The sequence below is a fragment of the Engystomops pustulosus genome, chromosome 7 (genome assembly GCF_040894005.1).
Source record: "Engystomops pustulosus chromosome 7, aEngPut4.maternal, whole genome shotgun sequence".
Taxonomy (NCBI): Eukaryota; Metazoa; Chordata; class Amphibia; order Anura; family Leptodactylidae; genus Engystomops; species Engystomops pustulosus.
The window spans coordinates 151,946,760-151,964,029 of record NC_092417.1 but is presented as its reverse complement, the minus strand read 5'-3'; the positions used below and the strand labels follow the sequence as shown (position 1 = coordinate 151,964,029).

Sequence of the window (17,270 nt, the reverse complement as noted above, 5' to 3'; positions counted from 1 at the left end):
CAGACGGGTTGGGATAGGACCTGCTCTATCTTTTGTGGTCCAGCCCAATGAATCATGCATGGGACAGTGGGATGCATAGCTGTTTGGATGAACCCATGTAAAGTGTTTAGAAAGAGATTGTACATGAAGCCTTAGGCCTTATTCACATAGCCGTGTGCTTGCTCGGGCTGCATCCCGGGCGTAACACACGGCAGGGAAGAGAAGGGAGGATGAGTGAGCGCTCCTCTATCCCCTCGATTGAAAGTCCAGCAGCCGTGACACAAATCCTGCAAAATGTAGGACATGTCCCATATTTTGCAGCTGATCCGCCTGGCTCGTTCACTGTTCGCCAAGATACTGCGTGCTCACTGCAACTTGACTTGGTGCCATAGACCTCTATCTTAGGGTGATGTAAAAAGCCATAATATATGGCACATTTATATCATTCCTAAATCAAGAATAGCACTTTTTATTAGTTTATGTACGATTCAGGTATTTTGCACTAGAAGCACAGCTTCTGCTGTGATACTGAACAGTACAAATCTACGTGCACCTCATGATTATTACATGGAGCCTTAGAGGGGTTGTCCAAACATAGATGACATACTGTACATTCAACCGCACAGTTGAAAAAAGATGGGTGAGGAGGCCTATGCTGGAATAGCAGGTTTAACATTTTTGCCATTTCTCCCGTCTTGGATGAATACAGGCAGTCCCCGGGTTACATACAAGATAGGGTCAGTAGGTTTGTTCTTTAGTTGAATTTGTATGTAAGTCGGAACTGTATATTTTATCATTGTAACCCCAGCAAGAACTTTTTTTGGTCTCTGCGACAATTAGATTTTAAAAATGTTGGGTTGTTATAAGAATCAATATTAACAATAAAGCTTCATTACAGACACCTGTGATAACTGTTATAGCTGCTTATTGTAGCCTAGGACTAAAGGGCAATAAATTACCAATATCCAGAGGTCCGTTTGTAACTAGGGGTCGTATGTAAGTCTTAAGTAGGGGACTGCCTGTATTCTGGAATTTTGATGAGTCACCGACCTCCTCCATTGCCTCGCAGAGAAGCAAGTGGAAGAACAGAAACTTAATCCTATTATGACCCGTTTTTTTTTTCCTTAGGATAAACTAATCATGTGTGGTGGCTCTTTGAGTTTTGGGTCACCAATATTAGAAAGTTGGGATTGCAAAATTTCTCATCTATTAGCACAGAAAAGTGGCAGCAGAGCTTCACTAACCAGAACTTAATGGGAAATCATTTACTTACCTGGTCCAGTCGCGATCCAGCAGCACGTTCTCCGACGAGGATTCGGGTTCTGCCGGGATTAACGAAGGTCCGTGCATCCGATGTCCACCAGGTGTCGCTGCTGCGCTGAGGTCCGCCGGAGTTCACCATCCTCTTCCTGGTGCATGCAAGTGCGTGTCAAGAAACAAATTCTTTCTTTAAATACCGTTTTTTCTGAATCCGTCAAGTTTTACGACGGCCACGCCCCCGATTTCCGTCCCGTGCAAGCCGGCGCCGATGCGACACAATCCGATCGCGCGCTCCAAAAATACGGGGCAATTCAGGGAAAGACGGCGCAAATTGGTAATATTCGGGAAACCCGGCGATTCGGCCCCTTAATAAATGAGCCCCAATATATCACTGCTGCCATCCATGTCACGGTTTAGGTGCCACACCATTGATACACCCAAAGACCAGTAATTTCCTAGAAATGTTCCAGAATCAGGTACTTACTACATAACACGATACCCATCAATGACATCCCACAAGATCACCATACCAGCTCCCCTGGGTATCGCAATTTTTGGAATTTTTTTTGCGTGAATCCGTTTATTTGAAGGAACACATTCTAATAGTTGTCCATCTATTCTACACAGGTAGTTATAGGCTTTCAGCCTGTCTACGTATTTTGTTTGCACAACCAAGTTTTAGTTACGCTTGTATTTTTTCATTTGGGTGGCAAAAAAATACTTGTTCCCTTTCATCTTTTATATTCTTATGAAGATTCACGAGTTCTCCGTACCCCACAAAGAAAAGGATATACTAAAACTTGTGCAAATATTTTTAGACAACATTTTCTATAGAGCATTCACTTTTTCAAAGTATATTTTTTTCAAAAAATGTACACATTTACTAGTACATTAGATACGGTAAGGATGACAGGTTTGAATTTCTCAGAATAAAACATAAAATAATTATGCAATGTAATGACTTGTTCAAAATGGCAGATTAGAATATGGGTGGTATGGATGGCCAAAGACTTCCAGACCAATGCATGGAAGAAGATCAGAAGTTTGGGGTTAGGGTCTTCCTTTGGACAAGGAGTGTCCTCCTCGTACCTCGGGCTGTACTAAGTGTCCTCGGGCTGTACTAAGTGACATCCGGTGATCATTAGCTGAAACTGGTCCAGTGACAACCCAGAACTTCCATCTAGGTGCAGGCACTAAAAACCATAAGTACTGGAGCAGCACAGGCAAAAGAGCAGGATTCCCACTTGGTTTTCCAGAATTCCAGGAAACCCCTTTAAAGTTTTTTTGCATTGAATCACAGCTTTGTGCAGAACCATAAGGCTTCACAGAGATTCATTTCTGAATCAGTGATACATTGTTACAACCCCTCATTCCGGGTGAGAGTTATAAAGACATTTAGCGGGTAAATGTAAGAGATGCACATTGTGCTTTCATCACTCGGTTTTAGCAGCAATTTACCAGGATCTTCCTGTTATGATACAGACAAATATTATCAGGTAAACTAAAATTACATTGACATTAACATCAAAGAAAATTGTGAGAGGAATGTTCATTTTTAGCAGTTGCTTCAGAAACTTTTTCTGTGGAAAATTGAGAAAAAATAAAAAAGTAATGTAAAAGTAATGGAAGCACTTGGATCAAGATTCCTCTGAGGAGCAAGGGATCCTTTGTTCTCGGTCAGATAGAAAGTGCACAATGACCATTGTGGCAAATTTCAATTACTTTTATAGTCACTTTGTACCAGATCCTGGATCTTCTGTGCTACAATGAGAGTCAGTGCTCCCACCCATGTGATCCTGGAAAATTTGTTCTGCGTGATGAAGATATTCTGCTGTTCTGCGCCTCACAGCATCTCGCCTGTCCGGACAGCGGTCATCTGTGGGAGAAAATAATACTGGCAATAAATAGTAATATACATTACTCTATATTCCAACAGTGCTCCATTGTTAAGGGAAAGATCATTTTCTGTCACATGCCAATAACTAACATTTTTATGGGCCCTGCATTACTACGGCTTTGGATTTTAGTTTATATTACCAATATGCAATATGTTTTGCAGCATTTTTCTAGTGTTTTTTCCCCCACAGGCTTTTTTATAGGGCTTTAACCCTTTCTCTGCGAGGCGATGCTGGAAATTTTGTTACGTTATTGACCAGAGCAATTTTGACAAATTTGATGTTTACAAATAAAACACTTGCCCCATTTATAAAATTGCATTAAAAGGGGTTTTCCCACAGGGGGTATTCACAGGATAGGGCCCAACTTGCTGATCGGTGGGGGTCTCAGTGATGAGACCCCCACAGATCACGAAAATGAGGGATCCGATGGGGTCCCAGTTACCTCAATCAGACCCCTCGTTGCTCTGGGAGAGTAATGGAGCAGGCGGCCGCACATGACGGTTCGCTCCATACATCTCAATGGAGCCGACGGAAATTGCCGAGCGCGGAGCTCTCCGTCCCCATCAAGGAGGACCCCACCGATCAGCAAGTTAGGCCCTATCCACAGGACTGACTTAGATTTGTGGGAAAACCCCTTTAAGGAGTTTATGGACAAAGGCACCTTTGTGCGATTAATAAATAACTTTAAAAAATGCATAAAAATTTACTTTGAATGGCAAGAAATGGGCCCCAAACAGAAATGATTTGATTCACAACTCCTAAATGTAATAGATGAACAGGAGTAGAGTTCATAGATGCGTCCTAGTCAAAAATACATCATCATAAAATCACTAAAACTGAAATAACCAAAAATCTAGTGATTAAACAGATTAAAACATAAAGGCACCCTTAAAACGTATATATATTTTTTGAAAGTCTTGATTAACAGTTAACATCCTGGACCACCATCATGCAACTTTGTGAAAAAAACGAATTATTATTTAAAGAAAAAAATGCATTAAAAATGCAAAGAACACATACATTTTTACATAAAAATCACATCAGGGATATAAAATTAATAGGTGAGTAGATTCATATATACCACAAAACAAAACATCAACAAGAATTTACCCTCCCAAGAATGCTAAAACAAAAGTCTATGCAATATTTGGATGCAATCTACAAATGGGTTTAAAAGATATGGCGAAAACATAAATAAAATACATGGCGTGATATGGATGGCCACCCAGGACAAAAGACTTCCAGGCCAATGGAGGCATAAAAATCAGAAGTTTGGCCAATGAGTGGCCTCCTCAACTATGAGTGAACCAAGTGATGTCATGTGCACCCAGGGGCCACTCCTTGGCTGAAGAGGTTCCCTTGACCACCACTTACCCCTGCACCCCCGCCCCCCCTCCCCCCAGAAACTTACAGGTAGATCGGAAGTTCCAGTCCAGTACAAAGTGTTCAGTCCATGAAATCTGACCAGCGCATGTGCTTTTAGCTATGAGCCTGTTGCCCAGGAGGGAGATTGGACTGAGAAACTCACTCTGTGAACTTACACAATTTCCCAAAGCGGATCTCGAATCCCTGAACTGTGCTCCGTATGTTGGTCCAGCAACTGCTGAATCCATATTTATGGCGCGCATAATCACCAGCCACCGGGGGAAGGGAAGGGTTTTGGGGAAAAGAGGGGAAATACTTGATACTAATCTGTATCACGACAGCTTTTGAATTGTTGAGGAAAGCCAAATATGTAGTGATTTTGTAATGGAATTGTATATTCGCTGTGTTTATTGCTGTTATGGCAATTCTGAATTTTATGTCTATGTATTTTGTATAAGATGATTTGTTTAAATAAAGTAAAATTTATGGGAAAATTGTTGGTCCAATTCAGTGATTTGGTCAGTGAAATCCCGCAGGTGCACAAAGTGAGTTTCTCGCTTTCTGGCATTTCACCCATGCGGAAAGTATCAGACCTGTGGCAATGGACTCCCTGGTCACATAGAACATGTATTATCAGACATAGGAATCCACAAGCTTTCCTTCATATTACACCGGTCTATATTACTTGTCAAATCCTTATACTAACCTTTCACTCCTTTTAACAAGATATCCACAGCATTTCTGAAGAGTCGGAATGCTTCCGGGTATTCTCCCGATGACTCCCTCTCCATTGCCCTCTGGACTTCAGCTGTTGCCTGTGACAGATACAATCCCCCGTCATCTCCTTCAAGGGGAAGGTCAGGTGTCGGCTGCTCTCCATCACACCTCAATGACAGCAGGTTCAGAGAGGACTCTGTCTCCAGGGAGGCACCATCTACATTCACCACAGTACAACTGATTATAGACAGTACAGTATATACATACATTTATCCATTATAGTCTATGCATTATTTTGCTGGTATGTAATGGGTGTGTATACAGAGATCAGAAGAAGAATGAAGAAATCAGGCGATACCTTTTTGAGGCTAACTGAGTATATTTGATGGTGATACAGAGATCAAGACGATTGGAAATGTTACATTTACCTGTAGGTTTACAAATATATGCACAGTCTTACAAATGAAATATATGTATACATCAAATATGAATGAACTAAAAGGTTCTTGTTACTCGCTTGTCAAATACTATTCAAAATTTAATACATTTTTTACCACTAGGTGTCAGCAGTTTCCTGTAAAAAGATATTCACTCATCCTAATACAATAAACTAATATACCAGAATATACAGGACATGGAAAGAGTTATACAAGTGGAGACGTGAGATGACTACTGAATATACAAGCATCTTGGTGGGCCATTCAGTTATTCAGTGGGCCACTAGTGTAATATATATTGTGATAGTCCCAATTATTGGTTTACTGATTCTGTTGTACTAAGACTAACAGCAGGGTCGGCATTAGGAGGCGGCAAGCTGGGCATTTGCCCAGGGCCCACTGTCCTAAAGGCATGTGGACCTTTGTGGGCAGTGGATGTATTGCTCCTTTAGTACCCCTTAGTTGAATGCCCGTGTAAAGATACTTATTATCATCTATCTGTCTAGTTATATATCTTCTATAATTTATCTATTTCCCATTTATATACCTGTCTATCTAACCATTTATCTATCTTTTTGTCTATATATCTTCTATCTACTATCTCCTATCTATTATTATCTATCCATCTATGAATTGATCTTCTATCTCTCTTCTACTGTATCTACTTTATATTTCTGCATCTATAAATCAATATAATCAATCTCCTACAAAAAATTTTCACAGATCTTCATAAACTTTGAATGATCTGCAAAAAATGGTTCTAATTAGTAGATATTCTACCTTTTAAAAAAAGTGCTGTCAGCCCAAATCCATTAAAGGGAACCGGTCAGCAGAAATTGACTAATAAACCACTACCAGCATGTTGTCAAGCTGCTCAACACCTTCTAGATCATGTCTATTTTATGGCCCAATGTGGTGGCATCGTCGAGAAAATCAATTTTGAAGTGAGATGTAATTTGGCTGTATAAATTCAAGGAGGCGAAGAATTTAACACTGAAGTCAAGCTTTCCTCACTTCAGTATACCCTCCTCACTGTAATTGATGGCCCTGCATGCAGACACATCTCCTTCATTCTGAGTCAGGGAGAGCTTGACTTCAATGCTGAGCTCTCCTCCTCCGTGACTTTATACAACCAATGTACTTCTCACTTCAAAGTTGATTTTCTGGATGATACAACCACATTGGACCGTGAAAGAAACGTGATCTGGAAGGTGTTCAGCCAGCTGGTAGTGGTTAATTAGGCCAATTTCTGATGACAGCTTCCCTTTAAGAAATATTGTATTTAGTGAAGACTTATGTTGTCCGGTAGATAATAAGTCAGAAACCTAATTTCCTCTGATATCTGGTGTCAGGGATGTGTCTGGATGAAGGTAAGAGAACTACAGGATCATCCGCTGGGTCCAAACTCTGGCCCATGGTCCAGCAGCAGATCAGCCCATAAATGGTCACCTCTAAATGGGTTTATTAACAAATATTATAACTTTCTAGGTAATTAGGGATAAATCCTACATGGACATGTACAAGTAAAGATGAAGGGTGAGCCCTCAGCATCATCCTGGGTGGACCTCAGCACCATCCTGGGTGGACCCAATGTGACCTAGTCTGACATAAATCAAATGACTGCATATACAGACACATATCAGAGAATTACTGTATATGAAAACTCCTATATTAAAACAACAGGCTAACCAATGCAGAAAAACCATTTATAGCATCCAGGGCATAGCATAATGTAACCAGTGCTGTAATCATAGATACCTTCTGCATAGCAAGGGTCAAAGAGCGCCAGGTCATTGGGAGCCAAGGTTTTTGGTGCTATAGTTGGATTTGTTGTCTCTTCTTCTCCTATCAGCTGGCAAATATCCTCCGTCAGATCAAAGAGTAAATCAAACTGACTGGGTTCTGCAAGAAACAACATGTTCTAGGGTTATCTGGTTCAGGTACAGGAATCTGTCACCAGGTTTATTCTGGCAATGGCTCCCATCATTTGGTGGGTAAATAATGTAAAACAGAAAATAAAAGTAATTTCATATGAAATTCAAGAAGTTGTACAATTTTCCAATTTCTTCATTGTTTTGAACTTTTCATCAGAGAAGAAAGCAGCCATGTTTATTCAGCCTCCAGAAAACCCCTTTAACTTTGGTTACATTTTCTGAATCTCAATCGTCCATCAACAGAAAGTGCCCTAGTAGGTCTGTGTACTTTGCTACAATACCCTTTACACTACTGTGCCCACGGTCTACAGTAGGTGTCAGATGTTATACTTACTTGTTAAACCTATAAAGACTAATGCTAAAACCATCCCTTTAAAAGACCATTTTTCTGGGTGGTCTACTCAAAAGGAGGATTCATTACACAATAGGGAAAAATGTGTATCTGAAAGTCTTCTCAAGTTACTACAGAGCAGATAGATAAGGACAGGAGGCTAAGGATTAACTCTTTCCATAAATCTAGAATAATTCACTGAATGATTATGCTTTGTAAGGAGATAAGCTTCCCCAGTGGATTTTGATTTTTAAGGAAAACTAGCACTACGGATCTACCTTTTAAGGTAGAAAAGGTGGTAGGTGCATCTAACGTATGTAAGGATAGCCCTTTTTAGGGCTAATCCTTTACTCCCCTCTATCTTTTCTAATCTTTCTAATCGGGGAATATACAAATTTTCAAAGAGGCTACTGGGGCGTGGAGTAGCCAGAGTCGAGGCCACATGGTGCGGCTACTCCATGCTACAGTAGCCTCTTTGATCCTCCTACCAGTTAGCTTCAGTCCGCAAAACCGGAGTTCTTCGCATGCGCGGTAGCTCAGGCTTCGGAGCCCAGATTGCGCAGCCGCCGGCCTGCGTTCTGCATATGTGGAGAACACCGGTTTCACAGGCGAGTGCGCGCAGCACCTCGTAACTGCGCGCTCAAGCTATCTAGTAGGAGGATCAAAGAGGCTACTGGGGCGTAAAGTAGCCGCACCGACTCCATGCCCCAGTAGCCTCTTTGATCCTCCTACCAGATAGCTTGAGCGCGCAGCTACGAGGTGCTGCGCGCACTCGCCTGTGAAACCGGTGTTCTCCACATATTCTCCAATTAAAGATTAGAAAAGAAAGAGGGTAGTAAAGGATTAGCCCTAAAAAGAGCTATCCTTACATACGTTAGATGCACCTACCACTGGATCTACCTTAGTAGGTAGAGCCGTGGTGGTAGGTTTCCTTTAATATACCAATACTGTGACCGTCCCTGTAAGAAATCAATATCAAGTTCACAAAAGGACAGCCAACAACTAATAGAAAGGATTTTGGTAGACAATGCCAGAAAACTCGCAAACAAGCCCTGATAAATGTCCCCCCAATAGCGTATGCCAATAGACTTACCGCTACTACTGATGGTCTCTTCCACTTCTGGCAAGACTTCTGGCGAGACTGGTGGCTCTGTATCCTCAAAACTATCTAACTCTTCTTTTACATCGGCTACTTCTGTAGAGGAGCTTCTTACTGGTTGTGGGATTAATGGTGGAGGTAACACTACTGTATCTGCAGAGTCCGGACCATCCGATCGCATAGTAACGTCTCCTGTCTGGTTAGAGGACATGTGCACAACCACTCAAGTAGTAAGTACATAGTAAATCACTAGCAATGGATTATTAATTAAATCCTAAATCACTTACCCTGAAAAACTCTTTCAGCTGTGGACTATTATTGAGGGCCGGGATGTTTACGGTGAACCTCAGCATATCTTCTGCGGCTTGCCTCCGCTCTTCTATAACCGGGGCTTCAAAACGTCCTGCAAAGTACAAACACTATTATATACTAGATCATGAAATAATATATCAAGGGGCACTTGGCAATGCTGTTAACTTGTAACTTTTTCCTGCCGAACACTTACAGATAAGCAATGATGTCCCCAGGTCGTGATAACGATGCACCAACTCTGGTCCATGTGGTTTCCCCCTCCCGAGGCGCATCAATAGATCATGTGACTGGGAGCATGCAGAGATGCGCATACGTCTTTAGGGACACAGTACTGTGACTGAGGGGACTGGATCTCCGCATTACAGCAGCTTGAATCCAGCCCCCTCAGTCACAGCACTTTGTTCTGAGTCGTCTAATTTCGCATGGGCATCTTTGTATGCTCAACTGTAGTTCTTGACGGGAACAGATTCTAACATTTGGAAATGCTACCATGCAAATGGGATGAAAGCTGCAGTGCCCTGGCACCAGGACTTTGATATTGATGACCCATCCTCATGGGCAGATCACTGGCTGTTTGACACCTGGAACTAGGAATAACATGTGCCAAAACTACACAGTAAATGGAGCCAGAAGTCAACAGCTCTGTCCACACCAAACCTAACAAATAATAGAACTGAATGGGGGACAAACAATTGCAGTGACATCCTCCTCCATACAGGTTGCACTTAGCCATGTTAATGGGAACTTATCACCAGATTTTACCCCATTCAACTACCAGCCCCAGCTCAGGTAGGGTATGAAATGACCTTTCTAGAATTCCCTCTGAAATATCACACATTTACCTAGAAAAAAAATCTCTTCCAAAGTAAAAATGAGAACAGTCATGTGAGATGGGCCAAGTTTAGAGGCTGTAGGGAGAGAGTCACTTCAGATGACCCTATGTCCTGTTCTATAGTAGGTAGAGGATAGAAGCTACAGATACAAATTCAATCCCCGCCTTTCTGGTTCTGTAGATCAGTGATTTTCAACCTTTTTTGAGCCGCGGCACACTTTTTATACTTAGAAAATCCTGGGGCACACCACCAACCAAAATAGCAAAAAATTACACTAAAACAGTCATAAAAGGCCTCCCTTTACTAATAAAAACCTCTAGCGGCCTCCCTTTGCTAATTAAGAGCCCCTAGCGGCCTCCCTTTGCTAATTAAGAGCCCCTAGCGGCCTCCCTTTACTAATTAAGAGACCCTAGCGGCCTCCCTTTACTAATTAAGAGACCCTTGCTGCCTCACATTACTAATAAAAAGCCCCTAGCGGCCTCCCTTTACTAATAAAAAGCCCCTAGCGGCCTCCCTTTACTAATAAAAAGCCCCTAGCGGCCTCCCTTTACTAATAAAAAGCCCCTAGCGGCCTCCCTTTACTAATAAAAAGCCCCTAGCGGCCTCCCTTTACTAATAAAAAGGCCCTAGCGGCCGCCCTTTACTAATAAAAAGGCCCTAGCGGCCTCCCTTTACTAATAAAAAGGCCCTAGCGGCCTCCCTTTACTAATAAAAAGGCCCTAGCGGCCTCCCTTTACTAATAAAAAGGCCCTAGCGGCTTCCCTTTACAAATAAAAAGCCCCTAGCGGCCTCCGTTTACTAATAAAAAGGCCCTAGCTGCCTCCCTTTACTAATAAAAAGGCCCTAGCGGCCTCCCTTTACTAATAAAAAGCCCCTAGCTGCCTCCCTTTACTAATAAAAAGGCCCTAGCGGCCTCCCTTTACTAATAAAAAGCCCCTAGCGGCCTCCCTTTACTAATAAAAAGGCCCTAGCTGCCTCCCTTTACTAATAAAAAGGCCCTAGCGGCCTCCCTTTACTAATAAAAAGGCCCTAGCGGCCTCCCTTTACTAATAAAAAGGCCCTAGCTGCCTCCCTTTATTACTTAAGAGCCCCTAGAGGCCTCCCTTTACTAATTAAGAGCCCGTAGCGGCCTCTCTTTACTAGTTAAAAGGCCCTAGAGCCCCCCCTTTACTAATTAAAAGGCCCCAGAGGCCTCCCTTACTAATTAAAAGGCCCCAGAGGCCTCCCTTAACAAATAAAAAGCCCCAGCCTACCTTTACTAATAAAAAAAGACCCTAGCTGCCTTCCCTATACAAATAATAACATTATATACTTACCCTTGATGTCTTCTTCCACGTACCTTCACTCCTAATGGCGATCCGCCCATCTTCTGTAGCTCCTGCACCGCGCGCCCCTGGTCACGTGACTTACGTGACCTGACGTCAGGTCGCGTCAGTCACGTGACATGGGCCGCGCGGTGCAGGAGCTACAGAAGATGGGCGGATCGCCGACGTGGGGCTTGGAGGTAAGTATGGGCGCAGAAATACGGGGCAGCTCTACACAGGGGCAGCGTAGTTCGGGGAACTTTCCCCGCGGCACACAGGTTGAAAATCACTGCTGTAGATCACAAAATCAATAATTAATATGACACCAAAGCATCTTCTGAAGTGACAATCCTCGAGTAGCCCAGGGGCAGCACCACAGCAGCCGCTATGGGGCCTCCAGTGTCAGAGGGCCCTGGTATCTGAGGTATTGGGTGTGTATCGAGTCCGAATATCCTGTATGTGTGTGTATATACTGTATTTGTATGTACATACTGTATATGGTATTGTATGTGTGTGCACATTCGGTATGTCTGTGTATATGTGAGATAATGGGGCACATTTACTTAGAAAGACGGAAACTGCACTAAAAGTGCTCTTTCCATGTATAATGCTGGGTGGGACACATTAATTAAGAACATGCGCCAGAAATCATGAATCTGTCGCTTCCCCCCACAGGTCCGACAGAGTTCACCAACTTTTTTGTGGTGCACCTATAACATAGGGCGTGTGACACAATTTGCAAGTTAAATACGGCGCTTGAGAAAAGGAACGCCCCCTAATTTATGTCGCATGGAGGCTAGCACAGCAGTGCCACAAAAGGGTCGCGTGTGACACAATAGCGGCGCAAACAGTTCTTAAATATCTGTGCAAGCAGTTTTTCCCTACAAGAACGTGCACAGTCCAACAGAAGTGCGGCGCAAAGCCCTTAGTAAATGTGCCCCAATATCGCTCATGGATTGTAGTGCTAAAGTAGGGATTCTCACTACAACTTTAGTAAGTCATAAATCCCAGCACACGTTTTGTAATATGCAAATTTATAAATCACACTGCATATTACCAAACGGGTGCTGAATTTTTGACTTACTGTGTGAGTATACACTCACCGGCCACTTTATTAGGTACACCTTTCCAACTGCTCGTTAACACTTAATTTCTAATCAGCCAATCACATAGCGGCAACTCAGTGCATTTAGGCATGTAGACATGGTCAAGACAATCTCCTGCAGTTCAAACCGAGCATCAGTATGGGGAAGAAAGGTGATTTGAGTGCCTTTGAACGTGGCATGGTTGTTGGTGCCAGAAGGGCTGGTCTGAGTATTTCAGAAACTGCTGATCTACTGGGATTTTCACGCACAACCATCTCTAGGGTTTACAGAGAATGGTCCGAAAAAGAAAAAACATCCAGTGAGCGGCAGTTCTGTGGGCGGAAATGCCTTGTTGATGCCAGAGGTCAGAGGAGAATGGACAGACTGGTTCGAGCTGATAGAAAGGCAACAGTGACTCAAATCGCCACCCGTTACAACCAAGGTAGGCAGAAGAGCATCTCTGAACGCACAGTACGTCGAACTTTGAGGCAGATGGGCTACAGCAGCAGAAGACCACACCGAGGTGCCACCCCTTTCAGCTAAGAACAGGAAACTGAGGCTACAATTTGCACAAGCTCATCGAAATTGGACAGTAGAAGATTGGAAAAATGTTGCCTGGTCTGATGAGTCTCGATTTCTGCTGCGACATTCGGATGGTAGGGTCAGAATTTGGCGTCAACAACATGAAAGCATGGATCCATCCTGCCTTGTATCAACGGTTCAGGCTGGTGGTGGTGGTGTCATGGTGTGGGGAATATTTTCTTGGCACTCTTTGGGCCCCTTGGTACCAATTGAGCAGCGTTGCAACGCCACAGCCTACCTGAGTATTGTAGCTGACCATGTCCATCCCTTTATGACCACAATGTACCCAACATCTGATGGCTACTTTCAGCAGGATAATGCACCATGTCATAAAGCTGGAATCATCTCAGACTGGTTTCTTGAACATGACAAGAAATGGCCTCCACAGTCACCAGATCTCAATCCAATAGAGCATCTTTGGGATGTGGTGGAACGGGAGATTCGCATCATGCCGACAAATCTTCGGCAACTGTGTGACGCCAACATGTCAATATGGACCAAAATCTCTGAGGAATGCTTCCAGCACCTTGGTCCAACCTGTTACTAGCATGGTGTACCTAATAAAGTGGCCGGTGAGTGTATATGGTACTGTAAGTATGTGTGTATATGCTGTATGTATATATGGTGTGTATATACTCTGTGTGATTGTAAATATATATGCATTTTTTTTTTTTAGGGGAAGGGCCCCCATTCAGAATTCTGCTTTGGGGCCTTGTCTCTCCTAGTTACGCCCCTGGAGTGGCCTATAAACAAATATGACTCTTCTCTGCTCATTTTCACGTGACTTTGGGGGGAGATATTTTATAGGTGAGCAGGTGAGATTTCACATAAAACAGCACAATTCTTCCTGATATATCCGGCGCTCCAGAAGGGCTGGGATTTCATAATCCGCTGGCGCACCTATGGTTTTCAGATCATGACACTCCATTGTTTGGTGAACAGAAACTTTTCACTACAACTCACCAAAAACCTGAGCGCGGGGAAATGGTGGGAATTCCTGAGTGCGCTGGAAAAGATTCCTATGAGTATATGAGAGTTCTCCATGAAGTTTCTTAAAGTCGCTGTACCGTTTCCAAGCTACAATCTGAAAAAACAATGTTTCATCATATAAAATAAGGAAAATAAGAATTTAATGTGCTGTCATGGCTGAAGTGTTCTACTAGCCAATAATAACTCTTTAAACATAGAATATTTATACAGTACTCTTTATAGATTATATCATACTCAGAGTCAAAATACAATATTGTTAAACCTGAGACTTTCTACAGCCGCCTATGACAATGCACATGGACATCAGTATCAGTATTTGTACACTAAAACCCAGTATGAGTCTATGACGAGACGATTTATACATTTTTCTATTGTGTTTATTTACTTTTTGCAGAATACACCTATAGGTTGTGACTTACAAATACTCATAGAATATACTGACCACAATACTGCAGTGTGAAAGTGGCATCCAAGATACACAGACAATGCTCCGAAAACTTCCTTTTTGCTTCCGCCTGCTCAGTATATGTTGCGTCGTGCAACAAACACTGGAGGAAAACGTGCAGCATACTGCACGTAATCATCCTGATTTCTGCTAAGAGCGCAGTATACGCTCATCGGAGGCCAAACTGTTTGGCATCCATCCCCAGCCTAGGCTGAGCTTGCTCTCTGGGAACCAGTAATTTTACCAGTAATGTAGGTGACCATTTAAGGACAGTTACGTCACTTGGGAAATACCCTGAACATCAACATCAGCCAATCACTGTCTACAGCTGATGTTCACTCCTCCTCCCACTTTCAGGGGGGAGGGGCCAACTTATATGACCCCAGAGTGGGATACGCTACTGCCCTCTTTTGTAAGGATAAATCAGGAATCCTCTGAGAACAATGTGATGTAAATGTAGCCGTACATGCATGAGTTACATGTGAGGACCATATGTTATAAGAGTATATAAGTGACAAAATACCTCTTTAACATCCTGAGGGTTCTTCTTTGATATAAACTGTAGACAAATGGAAAGATAAATAAAAAGATTGTATATAAATAGTAAAATAATAACAGTATTTGTTTTCTGGGGTCGTCTGCAGTGTGGCCAGCTAAAGTCTGGGTGGAAGGGACAAATTGATTTTGCTCTGTCACTGGCCAGTAATGTGATTCTCTGCTGAGGCTTCATGGGATTGATAGCAGAGCAGAGAGGGTTAAAAAAAGGGGAAAATCTGAAAAAGGATTGGAGTCTTTTTAGGATAAGAGTAGACCAAGTTACTTGTAATCCAAGGTTCTGCTGTAAATAGTGATGCAGGGGAGGAGTCGATATTTTGATTAAATATGGTTATTTCTGCTGCTTGTTTTTACTTTTGCAATGCAAAGGGTACAACGTATTAGGAAACATCAAGTCATCTACTGTTATCCTGCTGCTGGATCAACTGTTCACATATTCCAGTAGGGACAGTAATATGGCATGAATAGGGTCATGTGCTGCTTGTCATCTCCTTCTAGCATGATCTACAATGACTGCTCATGTGAGAGGATCAGCATTCCTCACCTCACACTCTGAATGACATGAGCTCAAGAAAGAATACAAGAGAGACGTCATATTTACAAGGAGTCGGTCACAAGGAAATTTACCATATATATTTATACTTGAATCACAAGTTGGACCACAAACTGGTATAAATATATAGTGAAGGTAAGTGTAATTTTCGCGACACATTTTTTGTTTTAAATGCGGCGGTTTTTCCGAATCCGTCGGGTTTTCGATCAGCCGCGTGCATGCCGGCGTCGATGCGCCAAAATCCGATCGCATGCGCCAAAATCCCCGGGCAATTCAGGGAAAATCGGCGCAAATCGGAAATATTCGGGTAACACGTCGGGAAACCGCGAATCGGGCCCTTAGTAAATGACCCCCATTATGTACATTCTGCTCCGCTCCTCCTGCTCCATAACATACTTCATGCAGAAAATAAACTATGTATAATTTGCTCAGCTCCACCAGCTCTATGACATGCTGCCTGCAGAAAGGAAACTATGTGCAAACTGCTCATCTCCCCTGCTCTAAAACATAACTACCTGCATCATTTCTAGTTTTCTATGTGCAGTTGATTTATCAGGCATGTTGAGTATATGGAAGAGTCCTAATAGAATGCCAACAGCTCCTCCTGCTCTACAACATGCTGCCTGCAGAAAGGACACTATGTATAATCTGCTCAGCTCCTCTTGCTCTATAACATGCTGCCTGCAGATAGGACACAATGTTTAATCTGCTCAGCTCCTCTTGCTCTATAACATGCTGCCTGCAGATAGGACACTACGTATAATCTGCTCAGCTCCTCCTGCTCTATATCATGCTCCCTGCAGATAGGACACTATGTACAATCTGCTCAGCTCTTCCTGCTCTATATCATGCTCCCTGCAGATAGGACACTATGTACAATCTGCTCAGCTCCTCCTGCTCTATAACATGCTCCCTGCAGATAGGACACTATATACAATCTGCTCAGCTCCTCCTGCTCTATATCATGCTGCCTGCATCGTTTCTAGTTTTCTGTGTGCAGGTGATGCATCAGGAGTGCTGGTATATGGGAGAGTCCTAATAGTGATAAGAGTGGCAGGAAGGAGGCACTCTTTTTATTTACCTGCCTCCTCCTCCAGGACTAGTGTCAGGAATCACTCTCCATACAGATCCATCATACACAGCAGTGGGAGGAGGACAGGCACTGACAGCTATGTCTCAGGTGTCACTTACTTCAGCAATGACCTTGTACTCTGTGAAACCCTTCGGGTGAGTTCGGGTCTCGGTCACGTGATACCTCCGGTCATACTGGTCCCGGACAGCCCGGGACATTATAGATCGATGTCGCTGTCACTTCTTCCTCTTTAAGAAAGCCAAAGCCCCAGGTGATGACAGTGAGCATGCGCACACTTGCCAACCAGTGAATACGTATCAGGGACCAGTGCTCGCCAAGCGGAAGAGCTTCTGCCAACCAAAGGCGTGCGCGCATGCGTATATTAGATATCAAGGCAAAGCCTGTAAAAATAAAAACGGTGTAAATCTGGATTTATGTGCATCCTGCTGTTGTAAATATAGTAGGAGGAGAGTAGATATGCCGTGATTATGAGGGATTATAACGCGGGAAATTTTAGTT

The 17,270-nt window shown here is 43.0% G+C and overlaps 1 protein-coding gene across 1 annotated transcript; it reads right to left on the bottom strand.

Annotated features, from left to right (window-relative positions):
* Positions 1-1,761: 1,761 nt before the first annotated feature.
* Positions 1,762-17,057, bottom strand: SNX15 (sorting nexin 15). The gene is made up of 8 exons (XM_072118303.1): positions 16,871-17,057; positions 15,095-15,130; positions 14,100-14,220; positions 9,308-9,423; positions 9,015-9,216; positions 7,415-7,558; positions 5,209-5,436; positions 1,762-3,115 (listed from the first exon to the last, which is right to left on the bottom strand). The coding sequence occupies exons 1-8, from the start codon at positions 16,967-16,969 to the stop codon at positions 2,970-2,972; spliced, it is 1,092 nt and encodes a 363-aa protein (XP_071974404.1). The 5' UTR covers positions 16,970-17,057; the 3' UTR covers positions 1,762-2,969.
* Positions 17,058-17,270: the final 213 nt, after the last annotated feature.